The sequence below is a fragment of the Nannospalax galili genome, unplaced genomic scaffold (genome assembly GCF_000622305.1).
Source record: "Nannospalax galili isolate Female #2095 unplaced genomic scaffold, S.galili_v1.0 scaffold229, whole genome shotgun sequence".
Lineage (NCBI taxonomy): Eukaryota > Metazoa > Chordata > Mammalia > Rodentia > Spalacidae > Nannospalax > Nannospalax galili.
The window spans coordinates 2549765-2574840 of record NW_008360328.1 but is presented as its reverse complement, the minus strand read 5'-3'; the positions used below and the strand labels follow the sequence as shown (position 1 = coordinate 2574840).

At 42.6% G+C, this 25076-nt stretch overlaps 1 protein-coding gene across 2 annotated transcripts in view; it reads right to left on the bottom strand.

Moving 5' to 3' along the window:
* Positions 1 to 23786, bottom strand: part of Tbcel (tubulin folding cofactor E like) — a 68718-nt gene extending 44932 nt beyond the window's left edge. The window contains exons 1-2 of one of the 2 annotated variants that reach the window (XM_008826015.3): positions 23587 to 23786; positions 987 to 1136 (exon numbers count right to left, since the gene is read on the bottom strand). In XM_008826015.3, the coding sequence (XP_008824237.1) occupies positions 987 to 1119 (133 nt within the window). In that variant the 5' untranslated portion in view covers positions 1120 to 1136; positions 23587 to 23786. The remainder of the gene's footprint in view (positions 1 to 986; positions 1137 to 23586) is intronic. The other variant, XM_029560118.1, reaches the window with a different exon arrangement.
* Positions 23787 to 25076: the final 1290 nt, after the last annotated feature.

The following is a 25076-nucleotide window of genomic DNA, read 5'->3' as shown; positions in this document are numbered from 1 at the left end:
TCCCAGCACTCGGGAGGCAGAAGCAGGTGGATCTCTGTGAGTTCAAGGCCAGCCTGGTCTACATAGTGAGTTCCAGGACAGCTGGGGCTACCGGGAGACCCTGCTTCAAAAAGACAAAACAACAAAAAAACGAACAAAAAACGGGATAAGCATGAGACTCAGCCACTTGTTCCCCCATTTGGTATAAAACAAGGACTTGTGAAAGTCATGATTTATAGAGGTCTCAAATTACATGGTTTTCCAAGTACACTTTAGCATCAAATTTCTCAGCATTAGAACACAGCCTGGAAAAAACTGCCAGCTAAGTCCACTTCTCTCACCATTTCAGCTGCACAGGGCACAAGGCTAGTTATACCGAGAAATGACTCAGTAAACTCTGAACATAGGACTAAAGCAATGATTCCCTATTAATCCAACAAATAACTACTATTAAGTACAACATGAAGATAAAAAGGCTAGCGAACACCTGCACAGGTCGTGAGCTTTGCTCACACCTACTGTCTCTCCTAGAATGCCTTTATCTCCTCTCTAACCCTAGTCTTCATTCTCCTAGGGCTATTTAACCCTTAACCCTTGAACCCTCTCCTGATCACATTATCTTCTAAATTTCATTCCCAATCACTGTGGCATTCACTTGGCGCAACATAAGCTACATTGTGCTATATCTTTGTAAATGTGAATGTCTTGTAATTGAATCCAAGGACCTTCTAAGGGCCTCCAGAACACAGACCAGTCTTGTACTAGTTTCTACCCTCTAAGTTCCTTGAGAGAATATGCACTTGAAGTATCATCATTCAAGAACGATTCTTCTGCTGTAAGTATAATGCTTCTTGGTCAATCTGGAAAAAACAATTCTAAAGTCATAACAAGGGACAAAGACCATTCAACTCATAATTCCAAATAAAGGAATTCATTCGCAAGGCAATACTGTGGTCTAACTTCCTAAGTCATCTCCATAAACACGTTTCATGTTCCAGCTTCCTTACCTTTCATAGGAGAGCCCTGAGGTGTGGCTGGGACGTGGACCCCCATCCCAGGGCCACGGCGGTAAGGGAAGTTTTCAGGACTGTACTTCTCACATAATACTTGCATGAAACTTCTTCCACTAGGTTGGTCCATCTTCCTTTCCAATAACTCTGTAAGAAACAAAAAAATTCTAAATTATTTATTTACTCATGTTAAGAACTACTTCTTGACAACCAAGTCTTTATCAAGCAGGGGGCTGGGCACTGCAGACATGTAACAGCCTAGGTACTTCTACTGTGGTGAGGCTGAGTGATTTAGGGAAACTGCATGAGCAGACAAATTACAGCCACAACTGTTCAGCAGGGTATGTGCAATGTAATAAAAAGTATCCCAAGATTTAGAAGGGGAGATTATCACTTCCAACCAAGGATAATGCGACTATGAGCTGGTTCACATGGTTCATGTGGTAACTGGAAAAAGGGTGAAAGGGAAGGTTAGAAAGAACATCAGGCCAAAGAGTTTGTGTGAATCCTTTGATATCTGTCCCTTGCAATTTAATTTCTTCTTCCACAGTAACACACACGCATGCATACACTTTAGATATATATGGCTAACCTGTAACTGATGGAATGGAAATATCTGTGGTAGCGTCCAAGAATCCAGAAGTAAGACAGCCAGAGTTTTCTATCTGACCCCCTTCCTGTCTTCCTCCATTCTATTGCTACAAAACAGATGCTATGTTGGGATTACTGAGTCCAAGAAATAAACTGAATGAAAGCAGAACAAGGAGCAAAAGGGCCCAGGAAGCCAAGGACATCACGGAACTAAGTTCTCACACCAGTACACACCTTCGGAAACTTCAATGACAAATAAATAATCTATTCGAATTTAAGCCTCATTTCTTTTCCACTTTCTGGCCACTTATACCTGGACCTAAGGCTATTCCTTTTGGTTCTGAGTTTGGGTAGAGTCTTTTCTATTCAACCTCATCTAAGGGTACATATATTCAGTAACTCCAACATTTTCTCAGTGCTCATGAAAGAACTATTAAACATACTAACTTCTGACAGCCTGATAACCCATTATCTTAAGGGGCCAGGCAACTATAATTAATCTCCAACTATCAAGTACCACACTTCTATTTAAAATTAAAATAATCAGTAAAGAGGAAGAAGACAGTATATGCAAAGAACAAAGGGCGTCTTGAGAAACGGCACAGCAGTGGATAGGAGTAGCCTAAAAAGCCCTGGTGCTGCCACAGCAGCAAGACCACGGGAGACGTCATGAGGAGCATCCAAACAGGACCTCAGGAAATCCTGAATTACACATCAGTATGCTGAACATTATCCTGGAGCAAGGAGTAAGAAACTAAAAGCCAAAAGCTTTTGAGGATGGGAACACTTTTTTTTTTTTTTTTTAGTTCAACTTGGTGCTTCAGTACTTGATAGATATGACAGACTCAGGACTGAAGGAGTTAGGAAGACAGTGTAAAAATGCAAAAGGGATGATGGAGGACTGAACTAATACAGTGTGGAAAGGATTCGTGAGCAGCGGCAGACTCAAGATTGCTTTAGAGACCAAGGTTTTCAGGATTACAGGGGTTAAGGGGAAAGTGGAGTTTAAGGCTAACCCTCAGGTTTCCAGTACCATTAAGTAGTATCATTAACTAGTCAAGGAACTGTGATCATAGCAGTTGTAAGGGGGAGGAATGATGACTTGCATTTCATCCAGGGACAACATGAAGTACTTGTGGGGTATTCTGGGAAACAGTGGAAAGTCAGATGAGAAATGCTGGCTGGGCACAGAGATTCAGAGGTCACCATGAATATAGGAAGTGTTATGAAGATCAGCAGGACAAGAGAGCCATGGGGATTACTAGTGTCCATGGGGCACGAAGAGGCAGTGGTCATGGTTGTTCCTGTTCCTTTTCTTCATGACCACTGAGAAGATGGGGAGACGGGATGACAAGCTCGGCAGGAGGAAGAGCAGAGAGTCAGAAGCAACTAAGATTTCTTCTCTTAAAGTAGCAGAGACTTGAATGTGGTTAGACACTAGCTAAAGAGGCTAGCTGAAGGACATGAGCAGAAAGAGACAAGAGTTCCCCAGGTGCTGTTGGATACCACCCAGCTAACACTTCAATGGTTGGCCTGAGGGGTGACAGCCGTCAACAGGGCAGCTCTTCTTTGCCTGTGCACCAAAGGCTAGGCCTTCTTCTCAGGCGTGTATGCTAGCCCTACCACTAACTTACACAGAGAGCAGAACTGTGTGGTTCTATTTCTTCCAGCACTGACTCATAGCAGCACACGCAACATGCTGTATAAGGTAAGGGCTTTGTAAATGCTGCTGAGCATTACAATCACCAGCCTCTGGGGTGCTGAGTAGAAAAAGCTGAGAATTCGGGATGAGGAGAAATTAAGCCCTACTCAGTTTTCACCACTTAATAGCTTTGTGCCCATCAGACAGGATGCTCTATATCTGGAAGTATCAAATGTTTCAGCCAAGACTTAATTCTCTATGTGGAAATAAATAAGCACATCTACTTAAGTAGCAGGGAAACTTCTGCCTTTAATAAGTGGTAAAATCTTATGTATATCAAAGAATTTCTTTAAAATAAATCTTTATGATGATCAGAAAATGTCTGCTTTGAATCTGTTTTATTGCTCTATATACCTGGGGTCATGCAAAAATTTCCCAAGTGAAAAGGGATCACAAGTGGAAGAAGTTTGTAAAAGCCCTGATCTATTCTACTTGGACCATAAGATTTCTGGAGAGACCTACAAATATGCTATTTGGATTACAGGGTTATAGCCAAGCTCCAAACGCATAATGCTGCTAATTCTACAAGAAAGTTATTGTGAATGGAAACACATGGATATAGAAGCTTATGCTTCTTACCAGCTGGGTACACATAAACTATGTGTACCTCTCACTTCTCACCTATGGATGGTCTGAACCTTCCCCTTATGCTCACACTAAGAATATGAAGGGGGGGGGGGAAAGCAGCATGAATATCAAAGTAGCCAGTGAACTTGGTCTGTGTCTTCACTTACTACTAGACCACATACATTCGTGAAATCAGTTCACAGATGCCTAGAACACAGATGTTCACCAAGCATATGTCTACCCACTGAACAAAAGTTTTATCTGTATAATTTGCCAAAGTTAGACTGTGGAGTACATTTCCTAATGAGTATATCACAAGTTACCTTGGAAAGACAGGGCTGACTTCGATTTATTATCTTTCTTTGTAAGCTTACCACAAGCATCTGTTTTAGTGTTAATATAAGACAATTTGTTCTACTGATCTACACAGAGTGGTAAGTGCTTGAATAGGGCTGCCCAGGACTGTACTCATCTCAGGCTTCGGGAATCTTCAGGTTGAAAGTTCCTTTGTTAATGCAAACTTAACCACCGTCAATAGCAGACAACACACACCAGATGCTCTGCCACTAGCAAAAGGCACCATGGCTCTTATCAAAGGCTGATCTTGAGCAGAAAGCCAACAGATCATTTAGAAATGTTTAACAAAAACATCAGAGAAGTTACGTTGTCATCTTCCAAACAACTGGCAATTCAAAAGAACAAAACGTATGTGGGGAGGGTGAGCTGTCACTGGAAATAATGATCACTGTGTTCAAGCAGCAGCTTTAATCTGGAGGCTTCAGAACCACTTAAACCTACATAATTCAAGAGCAATGAAGTTGGACACAATTGAAATGCGGACCAGATGAAGGAATGCAAAATTAAACAGTTCTTCAAATGAAAACAGGTCCTAGTAAATAAGCGGGCATGGAACTTGAAAGTTTTCCCTTATGCCCCAAGTTTAAAAAAAGAACTCCTCCAAAGCCAGGCCTGGTGGTGCAGGCCTATAATCTGTTTGAGGGGCTGAGGCAAGAGGATCCAAGGTTAAAGGGAAATCTAGACTAGAGGTGAGTTCGAAGCCAGCATAGGCCACTTAATGAGACCCTGTCTCAAAAGAAAAAAAAAATTTAAGTGGGGCAGGGGTGCAACCGAGGAATAGAGCACTTGTCTAGCATGTACAAGGCCCTAGGTTCAATTCCCAGGACCTCAAACAAACAAAAAAACTTCTTCCAAATAGTCTGGATATCAAAATTTAGTTCTCCTCCTCCCTCCTCCCCCCTCTCTCTCCCCCCTCCTCATTGTTATTATTTTTATTGAAACTACAAAGTCATCCTAGGACCCTCACTCGTCGTTTTCCAGTATACTTTACCAGGGAGCTTTCCAGGAATGCAGGCGCTGCCACACAAGAATACATGGGTTTTTAATTAGAACCTTAAGACTGCAAATGGATTGGTAACCTACATCTGCACAGAATCTGCTGTGGCAGATTGAGGAGGAATGGTAGGTGGGAAAGGGGGACTGAAAAGACTGAAAAATGAGGAGATCTAGAGTGGAGAAAGGTCTTTAACTGAAGCCTTTTAAAAGGTTTTGGGTGGTTGGTGGGTAATCTATGACTTTCTGGAAATAACAGGAGTCAAATTACATTACAGTTCTAATGCATTTGCAAAACCGTTCTGAACTGGTGCTTGAAACCAGGGAGCCCAGAATCTCGGGTGATGCTTCTTGGTTCCATTACAAGTGGTAGAACGTACCTGTGAAAATCTCAATTCCTTTGTGCCCCCTGATTCTGACTATAATGTGCCTGGAGAAAGTCACAAGAAATCACGAGTTAGAGGATAAGGTGCTCAGAACACTTTTGCCAGGTAGATTAAGGTCAGAATAGAACATTCAGTCACCTAAGTACCCTCAGTCACTATGAAACCATCTGTACATAAAGTTCCCCCCCAAAAGGGTCCTATTAAAATTAGTATGAAACTCAACACAATTAAAAACAGAAAATGGCTCAAGTCTGACCTTGGACACTCAAGATATGCAAGATAGAACCTCCTGCTGGTATGTAACATCAATATTTATTTCCTAAAGAAACAATGTGTAGTGCACTTCATAAAGCTTTATAAAACTACCAGCCTCACTCTCAACTTCCGAGAAACAGAAATATGATCTCAGAGTGCCAAAATGGAAAATTGAAATCTTACAGAGTTATTGGCTCGAATATGCACAGACTATCTCTGGAAGGAAAAAAGAGAAACGAGTTAAAAGAAGAACCAGCAGCTGATGCCAGAGAGAAGAAAATGGAAGGAGGGTGGAGAGCAGAAGAGACAGCCACTCATTAGCTCTCAGAGCCACGTGAACTCAGGAGGTCCACACATCATCTTTTCAAAGTGTATGCTTTAATGTGGCATATCTAGGAATGGCCTGAACATTTGCAAATTTTTAAAAAAATTTTCTCATTATTACAAAGTTTCTATGATAAAAGAATTTTTTTTTGGTATGTGGAATATATACTATAATAATTTCTAAAGGAACTGGGATGGACAAAAAGAGAAATAAAATGGTTGATCAAGCAGAAACAGGCAGTTTTGCAAAAGGGAGTCAGAAAGGTAAAATCAAATAGAGACAGCACACACCTAAGCCTGGGAACTAATCCTCAAGGGACAAGGAGGAGGGTGCAGAGGACAAAAGGTGACCGCTCTGGGCTGTCCTTTGCTGTGCTCACAAGGGCAAAGGCAAAGCTTGACTGTGGACTGTACAGCAGGGCTGGAGGAATGCCCACGGCCTCCCTCTGCCAGCCAAGTTCAACTGCCCAGCCACATCAGGAAGCAGTGATGCCTTGGCCCCCAGGTCACCAGACTGTGGAGACCAACAAGGATTTCTGAGGCAGGAACACATTCCGACTAGCATCAAATTACTGGAAGAGTCAATGCTTGGGGACCTGAGTTACACTTCTGAAAATGAAATCAGTAATTCAAAATGTACACTAACTTAGGATGGGGCAAAATCGTCAAGAAAAGTTTTCATAAAAGAAGACATGTATTTTAAAATTACTTTCATTCATTTTACTTGGATCCATTTATATACAGTAAATGAATCCTACCCATTTATTAAGGAAAGGCAGAAACTACATTCCCAAAGCTACCTGCCAATATTCTGCTAATACTATGTGAAAATAAAGCAGGTTAAACATTTTGGCCAAAGCCTCTGCCACTTCACCACTATGGTTCTCTTGGTCAGATGGTACCTCACCTCATGCCAGGGACTTTTCTCTCCACTTAGATGTGTTTCCCTGACAACAGGAATCTCTTAACAATTGTTCAGTAAAAATGAAGCCAATAAATTCATTTTCTTCCTCTATTTTTTTTTTTTTTGTACTGTAGCAAATTGGGCTTCTCGGCCTGTTCATTTCTGTATTAAGTAGATACTCTCTCACAGAGAGGATTTCATTTAGTGGGGTTCAACAAACAGGTACCAGAGGCTGAAGCAGAGCTAAGCACTAAAGAAAAGGAAAACGAACAAAATTCAAACTCTGCTTGAGGACCTCTGCCACCTAGAAGCCACACAAAAAGCAAAAAATTTAAACTTGGAAGTGGTTAACTTTTGGAAGCATATTGAGTAGCTGAATCCCAGACCACCTAGAGAAGGACAAGTTGGATGGAGAAGGGCTTTCCATGTACAATAAACAAATGCAGAGAGCAAGCAAAGGAGACCTGAAACACGCCAATATTGTTAAAAGAGACAAAGTAGGGATGGAGGGCCAGAGCCTTGGTGGTAAGATGTTCAGATCATGACTGGCCTTGCTCAGACCAGATGTTATCCTGTAGAGATAAAAGACAGATTTTGATGGAACACTGTGGACCGAGTACAAAGATTTGAGTTCCTGATCTTTATAGGCAGAATAGAGAAGTCAAAATGATGAGGACTTTAAAACTATTCAAGAACTGAGCAGTTATGAGTTTGATCACCTCAGGGAAAGTATAAACAGTTTCAGTTCTAGACAAGGAAGTGGAAACCATACTGTAGGGAGTTAGGGAAATAATAAGTAGAAACGAAGAAGATGAAGTGTATCTTGAGGGGACTGGATGCAAATGGAAGAGAGGAACAGTAAGAGGAAGGGAACTTAAGAGTTTAAGAATTGCTTTGTTTGGCTTTTAAGGACAAGAGAAACGTGCTGGCTTAACACAGGGGTCTGGGACAGGACAGACACAATTAGTATAATGAAGCCTACAGAACAGGCCCTCCTGGATCTCTCAAAAATCTCATAGGAATACAAGCTTTCTTAATGTTTGCAAGCTTTTCTTTCTTTCTTAAAAAGCCTATTTAACTTTCACTAAGTGTGGCTTCCTCTTTTAACCTCCTCCCCAAAAAGCTTTCAGTTTTTGAACGACTCCCCACTGAACCCAAACCTTACCAAATTCCTGAACATTTTATTCTAGGAAGCTGCAATTTCTTACTGGCTTCATTTTCTAAACATTAATTTCTGAGGTGTAGCACAAGTGCCTCCCCACTGAAACAGAATCGCCCTGGGAAAGTGTGGGCGTGTGGGTGTGCGTGCGTGTGTGTGTGTGTGTGTGTGTGTGTGTATGTGTGTGTCTGTGTGTCTGTGTCTGTGTCTATGTGTGTGCTGCAGGTCCCCCAGGAAAGAGCACAAAACTCAAAGATGAGAGTCTGTTAATCACTTTGCTGATTTTAAAGATACAATATCCACTGTATTTTTTTAAATTTCCATTTGAAAATAAGCAAACAATAACAGCCACACAAATGGCCACCACGTAGCATCCTTTCCTGAGCTAAGCTAGCTGTTTCTAGATGAAGCAGACTCAGAGCCACAGTCACAGCAGACCTCAGTGATAGATTAGCAAGCAGACTCAGCCTGGCAATGTATGGTTACGGGTGTCCAGTCTTCCAGACCACATTTTCCAGGCTATGGAGATATGTACGTTCTACTCAAAGATTAAGGGCTTTTGGACACACTGTTTTACAACCTGTCTTTTTGCTGCAAAGCTCATGAAAAATTGTGTCCCTAGGTATACCTACATAATCCCTGTTAAGGTTTTTATTCCATTAATTGGCTGAAGTCATGAATGGCAGCCACCTCGCCATATGAACATCTCAAGGACACAGTTCAAGTCAGTGTAATTAGGCTAGAGTCTCATTCTGTGTGACATTCCCAATTTGATCTATCCTAAAGTTATGTATGTCTGCAACTCTCAGCTACTGCTTCTGGGCATATATAATGTATCTAACTAGAAGCTCTCTTTGAATGAAAAGGAAGAAAAATATATTCTAAGAAATGTTTACATGTAGTCTACAGAACTATGGTTAGCCAACTTGTTAACTCTTAGCATTCCAAGAGCAAAATAAGTGGGCTGATAATTCGTTATCATCACACACCATGCCACCATGATTTTACCCTTCCTAAGAACCACCCTCTTTCTCAAAGCTTCTTTTGCAACTCATGCTACACTATCGCCAAGTCTGACGTGTACTACATCAACTTTTCTTGGTAAAAGATTAACAACAGCAGCACTGGCAGACGAACTGTGGATTCCTTGAATCATCCATTCCTTCAGTTGTGCCGTGTAGGGCACTGCTACCCTCTTCCCTTACCATAGCACCACACACTCCTCAGAAGTGCCACAGACACTAGACTACTTAATTCAAATTCATTTCCCTACATAAGAGACATCAAAGATGTCTAAAACCACAGCTATATGTTATCAGGGGAACTCTCCATGTATTCTGCTGATGGAGCATACTGCATCCAAGGCCCACTTCATGCTAGACAATGAAAGAGTTTTCTCAGGTACACACCAACAAATACAACTGACCCCCATGCTTGTAGTTCACTGTACATAAGCAGAGTATTTGAAATGTCTGACCCAAATGGACTACTCCCAAAGTTTTACAGTTTTCATGAGAAATTAAAAAAAAAAAAGTAATAAAGTTACCCCTTTGTGTGGTTATTTTAAAACTACTAATTTCTAAATACTTCCTAATTTTCCTATTTTCTCATTGACCAAAAATGTTATTTTAAGCCAACTGTCTATATCTCTATGAGGCATTCTAAAATACAAAACAAAAACACTTCCCAGGCACTCAGCAGTCACAACCAAACGAGGTTTAGCATTTATATGCCTTTACTTCAACCTCTTCCAAGGAGACTTCAACCTTCAGGCCCCCAGCCCAAACCCAACTGAGGCACAAATTAACACCTACCCCTACCTTTCTATTAGGCCAGGATTCGAGCTGGGACAATTCCAAGGCTTTATCTTGCACTTACTCAAAGCAGGATTAGACACATTTACTCCTGAACCGATGTTCCCAAACCAAGTGTCTCCACATCGAGATTAGCAATCATTTTAAAGCCTAGTAATTTTCTACAGCCACTCTCTGAAAGAGACGAGCTAACACTTATCTCCATTTACAGCCTAGGAAACTGAGGGATTTGCTCGGGTTTCTGTGGCCTGCCCAGCATGCAGAGTCATCCTTTCTGTAGCCCTAATCTGCTGAGCCATGCTGACTTCATTAAACACAGAGTATTTCATGTTAACGGTACACACACCACATACAAACCTTAGAAACAGAACTTATTAAAAAGTATGAAAAAGGCTGCAGCCAAAATACTTATTGTAACTACGTCAAAGTAACTGAACCAAAACACAAAACGGCAGCGCTGCCTGGTCTGGCCACCAAAGGGGCAAACGATTTCTAACTTCTCTCTCCTTCCAACAGCAATGATTATTTTTTCTCCTCTTCAATGGATCAGGTTTCACCAGATGAAAATCGCTTGTGCACATTTTCTTTCAGCTGTGCACATGTAACTTTAAGGTCATAACCTGTCTACAGATTACCTTATTATCTCTGCTCTCCACAAGCAGCAACAGAAGCCACCATGTGAAGGCAAAGTCCCATTAGGAAGAGACAACTCGCACATCACTCAATAGCCTTCTAGAGACTCAAAGCACTCTAATAACCAGGGTTTGCCAGATGTTAAAACACCAGCTACAGAGAAGCTGCTGAAGTTTACACTCAAAAGTTACTAGCCTCCTCCCACATCTAGTGCTATAGCACTGTTGCCCCATCATAGGAAGTACTGGTTCTGGATCTAAACTGCTTGGAGCTGGGCACAGCGGCTGCTCTTGCAGAGGACCTGGGTTCAATTCCCAGCACCCACATGGCAGCTAACAACTGTCTGTAACTCCAGTTGCAGGGGAATCTGATGCCCTCTTCTGGCCGTGGGCATTGCACAGCACGAGGGCACTTGCATACATGCAGGCAATGCACTCATACACATAAAATAAATGAAAAAAAAATAAACTGCTTGGAGCTAACAGTAACTGACTCTACCACCATGTATGGCTATAGCCAAGTTGCTGAAATTCTCCAGGCCTTCATTTGTTCATTCATTAGGAGTGTCCTGAACTCCTAGCTCAAAGGATTGCTGAAGAGGGAATGGAAATAATACAAGTGCTCAGCACAAGCACCTACTAGGTGCTGGACTTCTATCACTTTGCCTACCCCAACTACTCTCTTCATCACCAACGAGTAAACTTGAGAACTGAGTACAGGGGCTGAAGGGATTGTCATTTTTCTTTAATAGACTTGATCTAACTTCTTAGGACCCATGCCTATGGTGATTAATGCCAATTCATGAGACAGCACAGTAAAAATGCTATTCCTCTCTAACTGGAAGAGCTGCCCTCACCTTTCCACCTAAGTGAGGGATAAAATAGCTAAGTCTTAATCACTACATTTAGGGGAGACTGGATTTATGAAGTATACAATCATCATTTATACATTTCTTGTAATCCTTTATCAATTTTTATGAGGAGAATGTTGCTCAACATATCTGAATACTTGCCTTTGCAAAACACAGACCTTAAATTATTAACAGTGCCCATGAAAAAAATGGTCTTCATGAGTACCAGTAACAAAGGTTTAATAATTTAGACTAGTTTCAACATAGTAAGAATTGAAATTCTTTCCTAAATTATTTGCTTCAAACACTTATCTGTGAACTAGGCAAAATATTGCAGAGATGTGTAGGTAGGACAAGGGAAGGGCTGAAACTAATGCCTTGAAACAGAGCCACCTCAGTATTTAACAGACCAAGCCTCGCTGACAGATTCCATGTTTGCAAATTCACCTATTTGCTAAAATTGATTTGTAACTCCAAAATTAATACTTGCAGCACTGTTGTGGTCCTTTGCAGATACCAGCAGAGGATGAAAGTAAGTCATCCCATAGGTCCCCGCAGCTGAGGCAGAACAGGGAGAGCCTCTGCCTTCTGGCCATCACAGTGTAAACAAGCTCCCATTTGGGGATGGAGACAGTGCTAAGTTGTTCATGGGTTTTGCGCTTCTAAAAGTGATTTCACTATTTAAGACATCACCCAAGAATTGTGCTGAAACAGTGTGTGGTGCTTGTGGGGAAAATACACAAGCTAGACAGTTTCATTCAGACATAAAACTACAATGCAGCAAATTCAATGTGAACGAAAACCAATAAATAAGGTTTCTTTAAAAACAAATACATAAAAAGATTATATATTATTGTTCATTTGAAAAAAAAAATGCTCTCAGGATCCACAGGTTCATAGGCACATAACCAGCATTTCCCTTAGGAGCACCTGGTCCACAGTCACAAATCCACGGCAACTTGCATAACAATGGTGCAAATCAGACTTTATTTAATCTTTGGGGGGGGGGGGAGTCTTTTTGAGACAGGACCTTCCTGTAGAGAATCAACTATATTTTAAGGAACAACTCTGGGGAAAGAAAAATGGGACAGAAAACAGGCCTATGTAAATAAGACATTAGGGGACAGAGATCAGCTGGAAAAAGTTTAAACGTGTCAGTCACTGATCCTGGAAAAAACCTGGGGAAAAAAAAAGAAAGAAAGAAAAAGAAACTGAATGCCAACTCCACAACACAAACAAAATGCAAAAGCAAACTTTCCCTTTGAGAAGCTGTTATTCTTCCTAATGGAAGAATTTTATGATCTTGATTTAGTGAGACACACAATAAAACATCTAAAAATTCCAGAAAGAAGTTTGGCCAGTAAAATTTGAAGCTTTTGATCATCAAAAGATATTAAAAAATGTAAAAAGATATATCTGAAACTAGAAAAGATATTTATAACATACTTAAAATATAAAAAATTTTCTTTTAACCTGAGAGAGAACAGTATGAAACAGGTGTTACTAAGGAAATATGGTAAAATGGGGTATTTAAATGGGAGGGGGAGAGGGTTATACAAGGGACTCTGGGGACAAAGGAAAAGAAGGAGCTCAGGAGAGGTGGGACCATAGGAGAAGGATATTATCAAGGGACAATGGGGACACTTTAAGTGGGGAAAACATGGCAGAAGGGTTAGACAGTGAGAGAAATAAATAATGCCTAGCTAATTTTAAAAAACCAAAGGGAACCATATTAATCCAACAACCTACTGACAAATTATACATATTATCTCTGCATGAGTCCATGTGTATAGCTAAATGCTACATAAAAAGAAATAGACAGGAGATACCTTCCTTTGAGTGTCAGACAGTAGATGCCTTCCTTTGAGTTGTTGGCAGGGTGGTCTAAGAGACTCCCAAAATTACTCAGGGAATTGCCACAGTCCTTGATGGCCTCCCTTACTTGGAGGTAAGACCCTACTGCTGAAGACAGAACATACATCAGACACAGGATTTGGAGAAATAGAGCTGCAACTGACCTGGAAGCCACTTCCCCTGCAGGCTAGCTCTCATAGCTTTGGAGAACACTATGAAAGCGCCAAAGGAAAACATCAATGGACGATCCAGCACCAGCTTCAAGACCAAATAACCACATCAATGGCCAGCACAGCATACATCATTGGTATAGTAGTGGTACTTTTATCTTGGGGGTAATCAACAGCTACTTAATTTGACTAAAAGCACACTCAAAGGGAGGAAACTCAAGTGTGGTAATGTAACATAACCTAATACACATGGTCATAGATCTTAGAGAAAAATCCCAAAACTCTCACATCTCTATAGACTAATGTGATTTCTTACTATGTGCAAAATATATATCCTTATATTTACAGACAAATATCCCAGTCACTACTCACCAAAGCAGCTCATTTTGCAGCAGTCAGAGACTAATACCAAGTACCACAACTGGTCACATACAGACATTGTCTATGAACTGCCCAGGCCTAAGGGACACATCTGCAATGCAACCTCTACACCTAAGGCTCATGGAACATAGGACAGGGATAAAGAAGAGGACACTAATGAATATCTCAGATCTCAATAATGAAACTCCCTCTCGCAGCAGAGGGCCAAGAACACAAAAGGTCACAAACGGCCAAAGTGTAGAGATCAAGCGTCTACTAAATAATGGTCCTTGGACAGGACCCCTCTATTAAACACTTCACCAACCCAAGGCTCAGGGACCATCGTGGAAGAGGGGGCAGAAAGATTGTAAGAGCCAGGGAGGATGTGAATGACCATATAGAAACAGAGTCCTACAGGCTCTTGGGAACCTGATCATATGATTCTATGGTATAGGTGTCAGCATACACAAATCCCATGCAAACTCAGGTAGATAGTAAGCCAGCATAGAACTGGGATAGTGAACAACAGACCCCAATCTTATCTAAAGGAATGTTGACAACTGATTGCTGCTAGGTGAAGAAGAGCTGATCTTCCTAAAACAAGGGACTCTAGATAGGTTGACTAGACTCAGTGGATGGACTTGCACTGGGGAATGGCTGGGGGCACTGACAACACAGTGGGCAGTAACAGGGATGACAGAGCATATGGGCTCCAGTCAGGGGGGGAGGGAGGTTATGGGAGGATGCCAGTGGGGATGGGGGTATAAAGATGATTAAGATTGTTTGAGATGTTCTGTATGAAATACAAAATAATAATAATAAATGTTCTTTGGAGAAAAAATTTTTTCTTTTAAAAGAAAGTTTAAAAACTCTAATAGGAAAATGTACAAAAGACATAAACAAGAAAATAGAAAATAACATCCAACTATCTAACAATTCAATGTAAAAGATGCTCATCTTCAATAACAGAAACAAAATTTAAAATCTCAGAAGAATACTATCTTATATAGACTTTGAAACTGACAATCAGAAGTCCTGGAGGAAAGGTACTCTTGAGAGGAATCTCACATGGTTAAAGTAGGCATATCTTGGAGCAGAAATCTTAGAACACAGTATACAGCTGGCTGGTGAAGCTGAAGACGCACACACAACTTATTGCTTGTTTGATTTGAGACAGTCTCACTATGTAGCCCAGGCTAGCCTGGAGTTCATGATCTTCCTGCCTCTACCTCCCCAGTCCTTGGATTACAGGAGTGCACCACCAGGTCCCACCTGTACCTACAATTTGATCTATAAATTCCATCTCTCAAAGAAAGCTCTATAGGAACATGTGCAGGTACAGTAAGAGACAAGAGCAAGGATGCCCACGAATGAAACCGTGAAGATGCAAGAATCCTGGAGCAAATGGGTACAACATACACAGAAAATGAAATGTCACACAGTAACGGAGATTAACAACAGCTCATTAAGCCTGCTTCTTCATCAAGATGAACACATCTTTTAAAACAGTGTTAAGTATTTGGGGATTTAGATCTACGAGGCTGTGGGTTTGGTCCCCAACACTGATGGATTGATGGATGGATGGATGGATGGATGGATGGATGGATATACTGGAGATGTACATATATATTTATGTAAATTTATGTATATATACGTACAGTTCCAGGTATACAAATTTTAAAACATGGAAAAACAGCCATAATTTAGGGTCATATACATATACGGCCATCAAAAGACAAGCTCAAGGGCTGGAAAGTTGGTAAAGAGCTTGCTGCTCAATCATGAGGCCTGGGTTCCATCTTAGCACTTCTAAAAGACTCAGCCCTAGGGAGGCAGAGACAGGAGGATTTCCAGGGTTTGCTGGCCAGCCAATCTAGTCCAAGTGAATTCCAAGTTCACCCAGAGACTGTCTCAGAAACTGAAAAATTAGAAGAGCGACCATCAAAGACACCCCATATGGAAGACACCGGTACACCCAGTGTCAACCTCAGGTATGCAACTGCATGTGCACACAAATTCGTAAGTCAGTCTCTCTCTCTCTCTCTCTCTCTCTCTCTCTCTCTCTCTCTCTCTCTCTCCCCATCCCTCCTTTCCTCTCTCTTTCTCCTCTCTCTGCCACAGGATAATCCAGAGAAGAGTAAGATTCAGAGCAGTAGTTCCTTGGACAATGGAGGTGGATGAAAAGGGGGCACAGGGCAAACACGGAACTCTTGGTCCCCTCCCCTGCTCTGCTCCCCCCATATTCGTCCCCACCTCAGCCCCTCTTCCTCTCCTATCCCCACGTAATTCATCAGGAAGACCCATCAACATCACATCCAAACCATTCCAAATCTACCTCATTCTTTCCATTTCATGATTTTATCTACTAGAAGCAGTCATCAACCTCACTAGGAATCTGCAACAGCCTCCTCCCTGGACTCAACGAACTTCAAGTGATGTTTTCAAATTGTAAGTCAAATGGTGTTCTCTAAAACTGATGGCTTCTTTCCCCATTTAGAACAAAATCCAATCTCATTCTTGAAGTCCTCGGGGCTTTGCTTGCTTGTTTTCAAGGCTTCCTTCAATCTCTTCTCTGCTAACCTTTCTAACCTTCCTTCCTTCCACTCCCTCCTAGCCAAGTGAACTTCACAGCCTCTGGCTTTTTACTTCTCAAACTTGCCAAGCTGACTGCCCTTTCTCTGGTTCTTCAGAGCACTTCACCTCAGCATACAAGTGTCTCAAATTTAAATACAAATGTCACCTTCAAAGAGGCTGCCTCTGTCTGCCCCATCAAATCCAGCACCACTGTCCTCACTCACCATCTCTTCACCTTCTTCTGCTCTTTAGGGGACTCATGATAATCTGTGAATCTCTCCACCAAAACTCAAATTCCACAAGCGTGGGGATGCGTCGGCCCCATTCAGTGTTACCCACAACATGCCAACACATAGTATTAGCTGGATGAATGGAAAAGTGAATTTTGAGTAGTGTGACATAATACCTTAGATGACAGTGAAATGAAAATCAAGTACATTGAGGGGTACAGAAGACTGGCAAGAAGAATTTGCAAACATCACTGGGAAAACATTGCTCTAAGAACAATCTTATACAATATTATTTGCAACAGTACTTAGAGCTAAGGATAATTAGTAAATTACTAATGAACACTTCATACTGCCACAAGATCCTAAGTTTTGACAATGTATCTAGTTTTATTCTATTTTTAAATTTTTCTTATTTCGAGAAAAACTGTGTTTAAAAGAATGCTTCATGGGACTGGAGAGATGGCTCAGTGGTTAAGAAAACATACTGCTCTTGCAGAAAAGCCAAGTTCAATTCTTAGCATCCATGTCAGGCAGCTCAGACCACCTGTACTGCCTGTTCCAGGGAATCAAATGCCTTCTTCTGGTCTCCAATGACACTTGCACTCACATGCATATATACATAGGCACACATATAATTAAAACTAAAAATGAAACTTTTTTTCAAAGGATGCTTCATTTAATTCTGAGGGCATTATGACTGTTGAGTGATTTACACAGCTACGTACCTGTCTATTCCTGCTTCAAGGGCTGGCATTCCATAGGGCTATTGTGAATATTAAATGAAATAGTTTTTTTCATTGAAAGCCTCTAGTAAAGCGTTTGGCATATAGTAAGGAGTAAATAAATAGTTATGATCGATGATAAGGAATCAAGGCAAAACGAGAGCTCTGATAGAGGCCAAATCACCAACATCTTCTCCCTCATGGGTGGACTACTTACACACAAAACATGGAAACATAGGCCAAGGCTAACCCCTACTACCACCAAGAAGTCAAGTGTAGACAAAGCTAATACAGGAGTGTGGGCAAAGCACTTTGATAGCATCAAGTGACTGTGTGAGAACACAGTGACCAACTAGAAAGGTGCATCACACACAACACTCTTAAAGAGAGAGCCATCAGAAACTCAGCAGATGCACAAGAGGGAGAGCTCAGCTACAAGTGAGTCACAAATCCAGGTATGTGGAGCAAAGAAGTAGAACTACTGTGGCGTGCTTTAGGCGGGGCCTTGAAGGTGGAGGACTGGCAAGACTGACCCTAAGGGGCTGGGGTCCTCTGTTTATAGTTTGTACTGTATTCACAGGGCAGTGGGAAATGAAGGAGGAAAATACCAAGTATGTGATTTTGATAACAATCCTTCTTTAAAAAGGCAATTTTAATTCATATATAGATAGGTCCACGGTCTGTTAATCTAAAATGGGAAATATAATAAGCCTGAATTCCTGAAACCATACAAGCCATCCACATATTTACAATGACTGAGCTGGAATCTGTGCTCACAATCATGTTTCATGACCATGGTCACACTGTTATGTTAGCCACGTTAGCCACCATCAGGGCAACAGCTGATAACACCTACTGAGAGTTTACTATGCACATATGCCATGGTGTTTAGCATGTAAAATCCTCACAACACTCATAAGAGCCAGGATTCCAATGGAGACTGGCATCAAAACCCTAAAATTAAACTACCTTGCAGAAATAGGACATTGCTCAGTTCATTAAACATCATGTGTTCAAAAATCATTTGGGTGTACCTGCTACAGTTTAGAGCATTATGCTAGGTCCATGACTCTCAAATTTTACTGGGCAGAACAATCACAGGGGCAGAGTAATAAGACACAGACTCCAAGGCTCCATCAGAGACTCAGATTCAGTAAGCCTGGGATCTACTTTTTAATTATAAGTTCAGTCAATTCTGACTCACTTGTTCTTTGAACTACACAGGATAACATCAAGATTCAAGGATGTCTGGCTCTCTTGACCTCTACGTTGTTTCTGATCCAAAAGGAGTAAAATTGGGGTACACAAACAATACACGCACAAAGACTTCCCACAAGAGGGGTAGCCTAAAAGGAGAATGAACAGGACTCTACAAAGAAAGGGGCAAGTTCTTACATACAAAGGAAGGTACAATGAACAGGGACCTTCGGGTGGGACTTTCAGAAATGGAACAATGCTCAGAAAAAACATGGGCAAAAGCGAGAGAAAGCCCCAGATGTCAACCTAAGCACTAGGGGATTTATTTGGTGCTAGCACTAGCGGCTAGCTAATGGTTTTGAGGTGGGAAATGAAATAACGACAGACACATTTTCCGGAAGAGTTCATCCATGAAGCAAGTGGTACTTGAATATCAGACATTGGGAAGGCTGGCCTATGGCTATCTAATCCCAGAGACACAAATCAGAATACCAAACTAAAAAGGGAGGAATGGTAGGTACATCTATTTTTTCAATTTTTAAAAAATTTATTAATTGTATTTTATGTGTATGCATATATTGCCTGCATGTAGGTAAGGGCACCCATGTCATGCAATGCCTGCGGAGGTCAGAAGAAGCTGTTGGATCCCCTGGGACTGGAGTTATAGACAGTTGTTAGCTGCTATGTGAATGCTGGGATTCGAACCCAGGTCTTCTACAAGAACAACCAGTGTTCTTAACTGCTGAGCCATCTCTCCAGTCCTGGAATGGTACATCTTAATGATAAACTGCATATAGGGTAAAGAATCAGCTCAGTTATATTTTTCACCCATTAAATCCAAGCCATCACTATGAGATCCATATCACTTTTCGGAACTTTTCCTTGGGCTGAATATGGAGATACAGCTCAGTGGTAGAGCACCTGCCTAGCATGAGTGAAGCTCTGGGTTCAACCCTCAGTAGTGGAAAGGGGTGCAGACAGAGAGGGAGAGAAAGATTGAACTTTTTCTTATATAGTTGGCTAGGCACAGAAATCATGCAGCACTCAATATAAAACATAGCCCGGGAATGAATAAGATGTGAGTAAACAGGACTCTGAGTAGCCCAAATACAGGTTGTCTCATTTAAATATCAGGAATTGGGAACTGCAGAGATGGTTCAGCAGTTAAGAGCACACACTGTTCCTGCAGAGGACCTGGGTTCAGTTCCCAGCACCCATGTCTGGCAGCTTACAATGGTCTATAATTCAAGTTCCAGGAGATCCAACATCTTCTGGCCTCCATGGGCACCTATACATACATGGTGCACATAGACTCACGTAGGCACACATATACATATAAATAAAAATAATATATCTTTAAAAAATATTAAGGAAAAAAACCCTGCATTATATGAAACGTTATTCAGAGCTACCCAATCTCATTTTACACAGAATCTTAACAAATGTTAAGTATCCAATTTCCAAACTCATAGCAGTTTGGAGGAAAACTTGTAAGGGGAAAAGAGCCATCTATAGGTCTGAGGGTCAAGAGAAGAAATAAATGCCTAAAAAAGAGCACAGGATTACGCTAAGTTCGCTGCAGCTGTTTATTGATGACTACAAATGATCCCAAGGGAAACAAAATTGATGAGGGTCTTCTTTAATACTCCAAATACCTTCTAAACTCTTCTTTAAGCATTCTGTAAGGCGAAGTACTTTAAAACATGCAATAATTAGCTGGTTAAAAGAGACAGTGTTTAAAAAATGGTTCGTACATGCCAGCCTAACACTTCTCAACAACTACCACACCATAGTCAACAAGTAAGGGCAGGAAGACCTGTTTCATAACACATTTTGAAGGTGGCAGAGGGCTTTCATAAGCCAACACTGAAGAATATGCCCCACTGATCAAGTTTAACTTGGGGAATTGTTTCCTGGTGACTGTGCATTTGAATTTCATCTTCATCCTCATCCTCAACAAAAAGTAATGTTATTAAACTAGTCCTAAATACACACCCGTAACTTGAGCTACTGAAATTAGGCCACATCCTGTGACCTGCTGTGTCCTGAAGCAACAGGCTGTGTGACAACTTTCAAAGCATGCAGCAACACATGAAGGGCTCTGACTCTGTTACTTTGTTCACCAATCCTTATTAATGTTTATTATGAATATTGTTTTTTCTAAAGACCTCATCTATTTTGTGTATATGTGCGCAAGTGTGTGTGTGTGTATGTGTGTGTGTGTGTGTATGCCCATGCTGTGTGTAGGTCAGAGATTGAAGTCAGGTGTCTTATGTTTTGAGAGAGTCTCTCACGGAACTTAGAGCTCATAGATTTGCAAGACTACCTGGCCAGTAAATCCCCAGGTTCCTCCTGTCTTCAATTCCCTGCAATGAGATTACAGATGCACAATTGCACCCAGCTTTCTAAGGTGGGTGCTAGGGTTCGAACCTGGGATCTCTTGTCTACTCAGCAAACACTTTACCTACTGAACCATCTCCCTAGTCCTTCATGTATTTTATAAACATTTTAAAAGGCTGGGCATGGTGGCACACACCTTTAATCCCAGCCTTTGGGAGGCAGAGGCAGGCGGATCTCTGTGAGTTCAAGGCCAGCCTGGTCTACATAGTGAGTTCTAGGCCAGCTGGGGATACAGGGAGACCTTATATCAAAAAAGTTAAAAAATATATATATATATTTTTAAACATTATCTTGGGGCTGGAGCAATGGCTCAGAGGCTAAGAGCACTGGGTGCTCTTTCAGAGGACCTGGGTTCAAATCCCAGCACCCATATGGCGGCTAACCAGTTCTAGGGGCTCCGACACCCTCTTCTGACCTCCACAGGCAGTGCGTGGCACAAGTGCACTTACATGCAGGCATAGCACATGCAGGCATAGCACTCATACACATAATTTTTTTTAAACATTATCTTCATAGGAGAAATTTAGTTGTTAACCGACTCAAAGTTATGCTCACATTTATGATTAAGTTTACAATATAGTCCAAGGCTATGGATTCTATACCTTTATAGAGAGAACAAGAAGTATACCACGCAATCATTACCAAAGAAGCGATGACTTTAACGAACAGAAAAGGCATCTTTTTAAAGCTGTAAAATAAAATGTCCTTTAAGTCTGGAAAGATAAAACAGCTGAATTAACTAGGCCCATTGTGTTTCCCCAGCACAGCAAATGACAGTAAAATCAAGGCTCACCTGAATGCAATTTCATCAAATGATCAGGTGATATGAATATATCAAAACTTAATATGACGGTACTTCAAGATGGGTCAAATATGCTACATGTTATAAACATCTGGCCAACTGACATACTGAGCTATACCTGGCTGTCCCAATCCCAGCCCAAATTACCCACTGTCTTTGAATAGCACTTGCTCTCTAGAAGCTTATGATATCAGACACTGACTAATCAAAGAACTGCGTCTCAGAATAGCATCTTGCTAACCACAAGTTGTGACCCATAAATCAATTTCGTGGAATTCAGTCAGCATTTTTTCTGATGAAAGAGAATGGAATGTAACAGAATGATCAGAAGGCACTGGAAACGGGTAAATAAACACTGATGTATGAGGGGGACACTCAGGAGGCTGAGGCAGGAGGAGTGCAGTGAGTTCCAGGCCAGTCTGGGATACACAGTGAGTTCAAGGCAAACCACCCCAAGGTCTTGTCTCAAAAAACAGCAAACAAGCAGGCTAGAGAGAACGCACAGTGGTTAAGAGCACCGTCTGCTTTTGCAGAGGGCCCAGGTTAGAGTCCCAGCACCCACATGGCAGCTAACAACTGCCCATAACCCCAGTTCCAGGGAATCCAAGGCCCTCTTCTGACGCCCTCTTCTGACCTCCATGGGCATTGCACGAGCAGGTGCACTTACCTACATGCTGGCAAGACACTCATACACATAAAATAAAAATTACAAAAATAATTTAAAAACAAATGAAACATTTGCGAATTTTTTCATTCATATGTGGGTATGCACTAGCTTGTAACGTGTGTTAATGTACGGCATCACTTCATTTAAGTTTGAAAGCCACTGCCCCAGGTCTAAAGCCTAAGGACCTTCCAGAAAGAAGGTGAATAATCATCCTGAAACCTCAGCTCCTGCTCAAGCTATCTTTGCTACAGACAGAAATCTATTCAAGCTCTCCTTGGCAGGGGGTGGGGATGGGGTGGGGGTAGACAGACTGAAACAGAGACAGAGAGGCAGACAGAGAGGGGACAGCCCAGCCAAGCCCTGAAGGCCTTGCCAGCTTCTCCAACAGTCCTAAGGCAGCGCCTACAACTAGTGTAGCTAAGCAACTTAGGAGTGAAGCGCCTCCCCCATCCACTGACAGTCAACAGTTCAACTCTTCCAACCAACTTTTCCTCAACTACAACTTGTGCACTCGCTGTGTGACAGGAGTAAACCTTCTCCCCCTCCCCAAATCCCAGAGTCCTCTTAATATAGGACTTAGGTGTCTGCAACCCGACTCTCAACGCTCAGCTTCCCACATATCCTTTTCCCTCATTCCAAAGAAGCCAGCACACAGCGCACCCCTATCTGCCCCCAATCTTATTCTGACTGGGGGCAAATTTATGCTCCCCAAAGTCCTATCAAACTCCATCTTTTTATGGGTCCCAGAAGGAGCAAGCCTAATGACCCAGGCCTGGGAATGGTTGTTCTTTGCCCATCAAATCACCAGGAGGAAATTCCTTTCTTTCTCTCCTTTTTCTATTTCTGGATTCAGTGATCCAAAGTCAAGTCTCCCAGCCTTTCCCAACCTGGGTGCATCTGCCCATCCCCCGGGCCTGGGGATGCTGGCAGCATTCAGGCTCCTCCCGCCTGGGCCCAGGCTCCCGGCCCCTCAGCCCCCTCCTCCCGGGCTGTCCCATGCTGGACGTCTGACGCCCACTGCCCGGCTTCGGAGCGCCGGACATCGGGCCTCGCGCCCCGGCGGTGCGGCGGCTGGGCTGCACTCACCCCTCGGCCCGGGAGGCGGCGGAGCTGCCGCGGTGGCTCCTCGGGCTGCGCCTCGCCTCCGCCCGCCCGGCCACCGCCGTCGCCGCCGCCGCTCGGCCTCGGGCCTGCTCCGGGCCCGGCCCCGGTCCGATTCACCTCGGCCCCCTCTCCGGCCGGCAGAGCCCGGTGTCCTGCATTGACCCGGAAGCAGCTTTCCAAGACCCAACAACAACACGTGACCCCGCCGCACGTGTCACGTCCGCTGCGTGATTGGGAAAGGGAGCGGGAGGAGCTGAGCCTCCCTAACCAAGCTGCGGTTGCCATGACTTCAGGGATGGTGGTACCCGCCTAGAAACGCACCTTGTCTGCTGGTTTTTCTTATCCGTTTCCTAGCGGAACACCCCTGCGTGCAAAAGGAGAATACAAATGCTCAGTTCCAGATGGAAGAGGGCAGGGACACCGCTAATGTTCTTTAGAGAAAGGAGCATTGGACGGGACGTGGCCGGATGCACTTGGTATCTTGGCCTGACTCTGTCTCTAATTTGCAATGTGACCCTAATCGAGTCACTTCCTGTGTCTTGGTTTACTGTTCTCATCTATAAAAGCAGGAAAGCATGCTAGGTGATTCCCGAGGCTGCAGTCTAATAAGATCTGGACTCTTCTTATCCATTTGGACATTGGGAAACCAAGTGATCTGCTGAAGACCACCCAGTTAGTAGAAATGAGCAGGTTAAGACTTGAATCCAGGTCAGCTTGGCTCCAAAGAGCACTTCACATTATGTCGCGCATAGCTCAGCTCTGTGCTCCTTACACCTGGCTGTTGGGTTGTTTACTTGTGTGAGTCTTTATTCCTTTCTTCTGCAGGACCATCCATGGAGTAGGGATGGTACATGCTGATGCTGAAGAGGATGCAGCCTTTCAGGGCTAGGTGAGCTAAAATTCTAGGAGTTGAAGAGGTCTCAGAGCATAAAATGCATGTGCTTTGTCAAGGAGGAAGGTGAGGATATGTCATGGTCTTGCTCATTGGCTCCAAGAAAGAGGAAAAAAAAAAATTCTTAGAGGAGACACAGTGCAGCCTTCCATCCTCAGTTCCTGGGAACTTTGTCATTTACTTTCGTTTGATCTTCACCCGCGGATGTGGCTTGCCAGGGCTGGAGGGAAACATCAGAAGGAACTGGTTAAGGAAAATGCTCAGAGAACAAAGGGGACAGTGAGTCAAGCAGTGGGGAGTTAGGGTGCTCAGATAGGTAATTGTCCCCTGCCCTGGAAACACTGACACCTTAGAGAAGTAATGACTTTGAGGGGCTGGAGTCATTGGCAGGACCAGAGCTAAGAGTAGTGTCAGTGGAGAGGACCAGAAGGGCAGAGTGTATACAGAGGAGGAAGAACTATGGGCACTTCTTCTGGATAGTCTGTTGACATACCTCCACCTGAATACTCTGATGACTAACTTGCTTAAGAGCCCAAATTCTTTATAGGAGACCCAGGGCCGCTTACCCAGTGGAGACAGT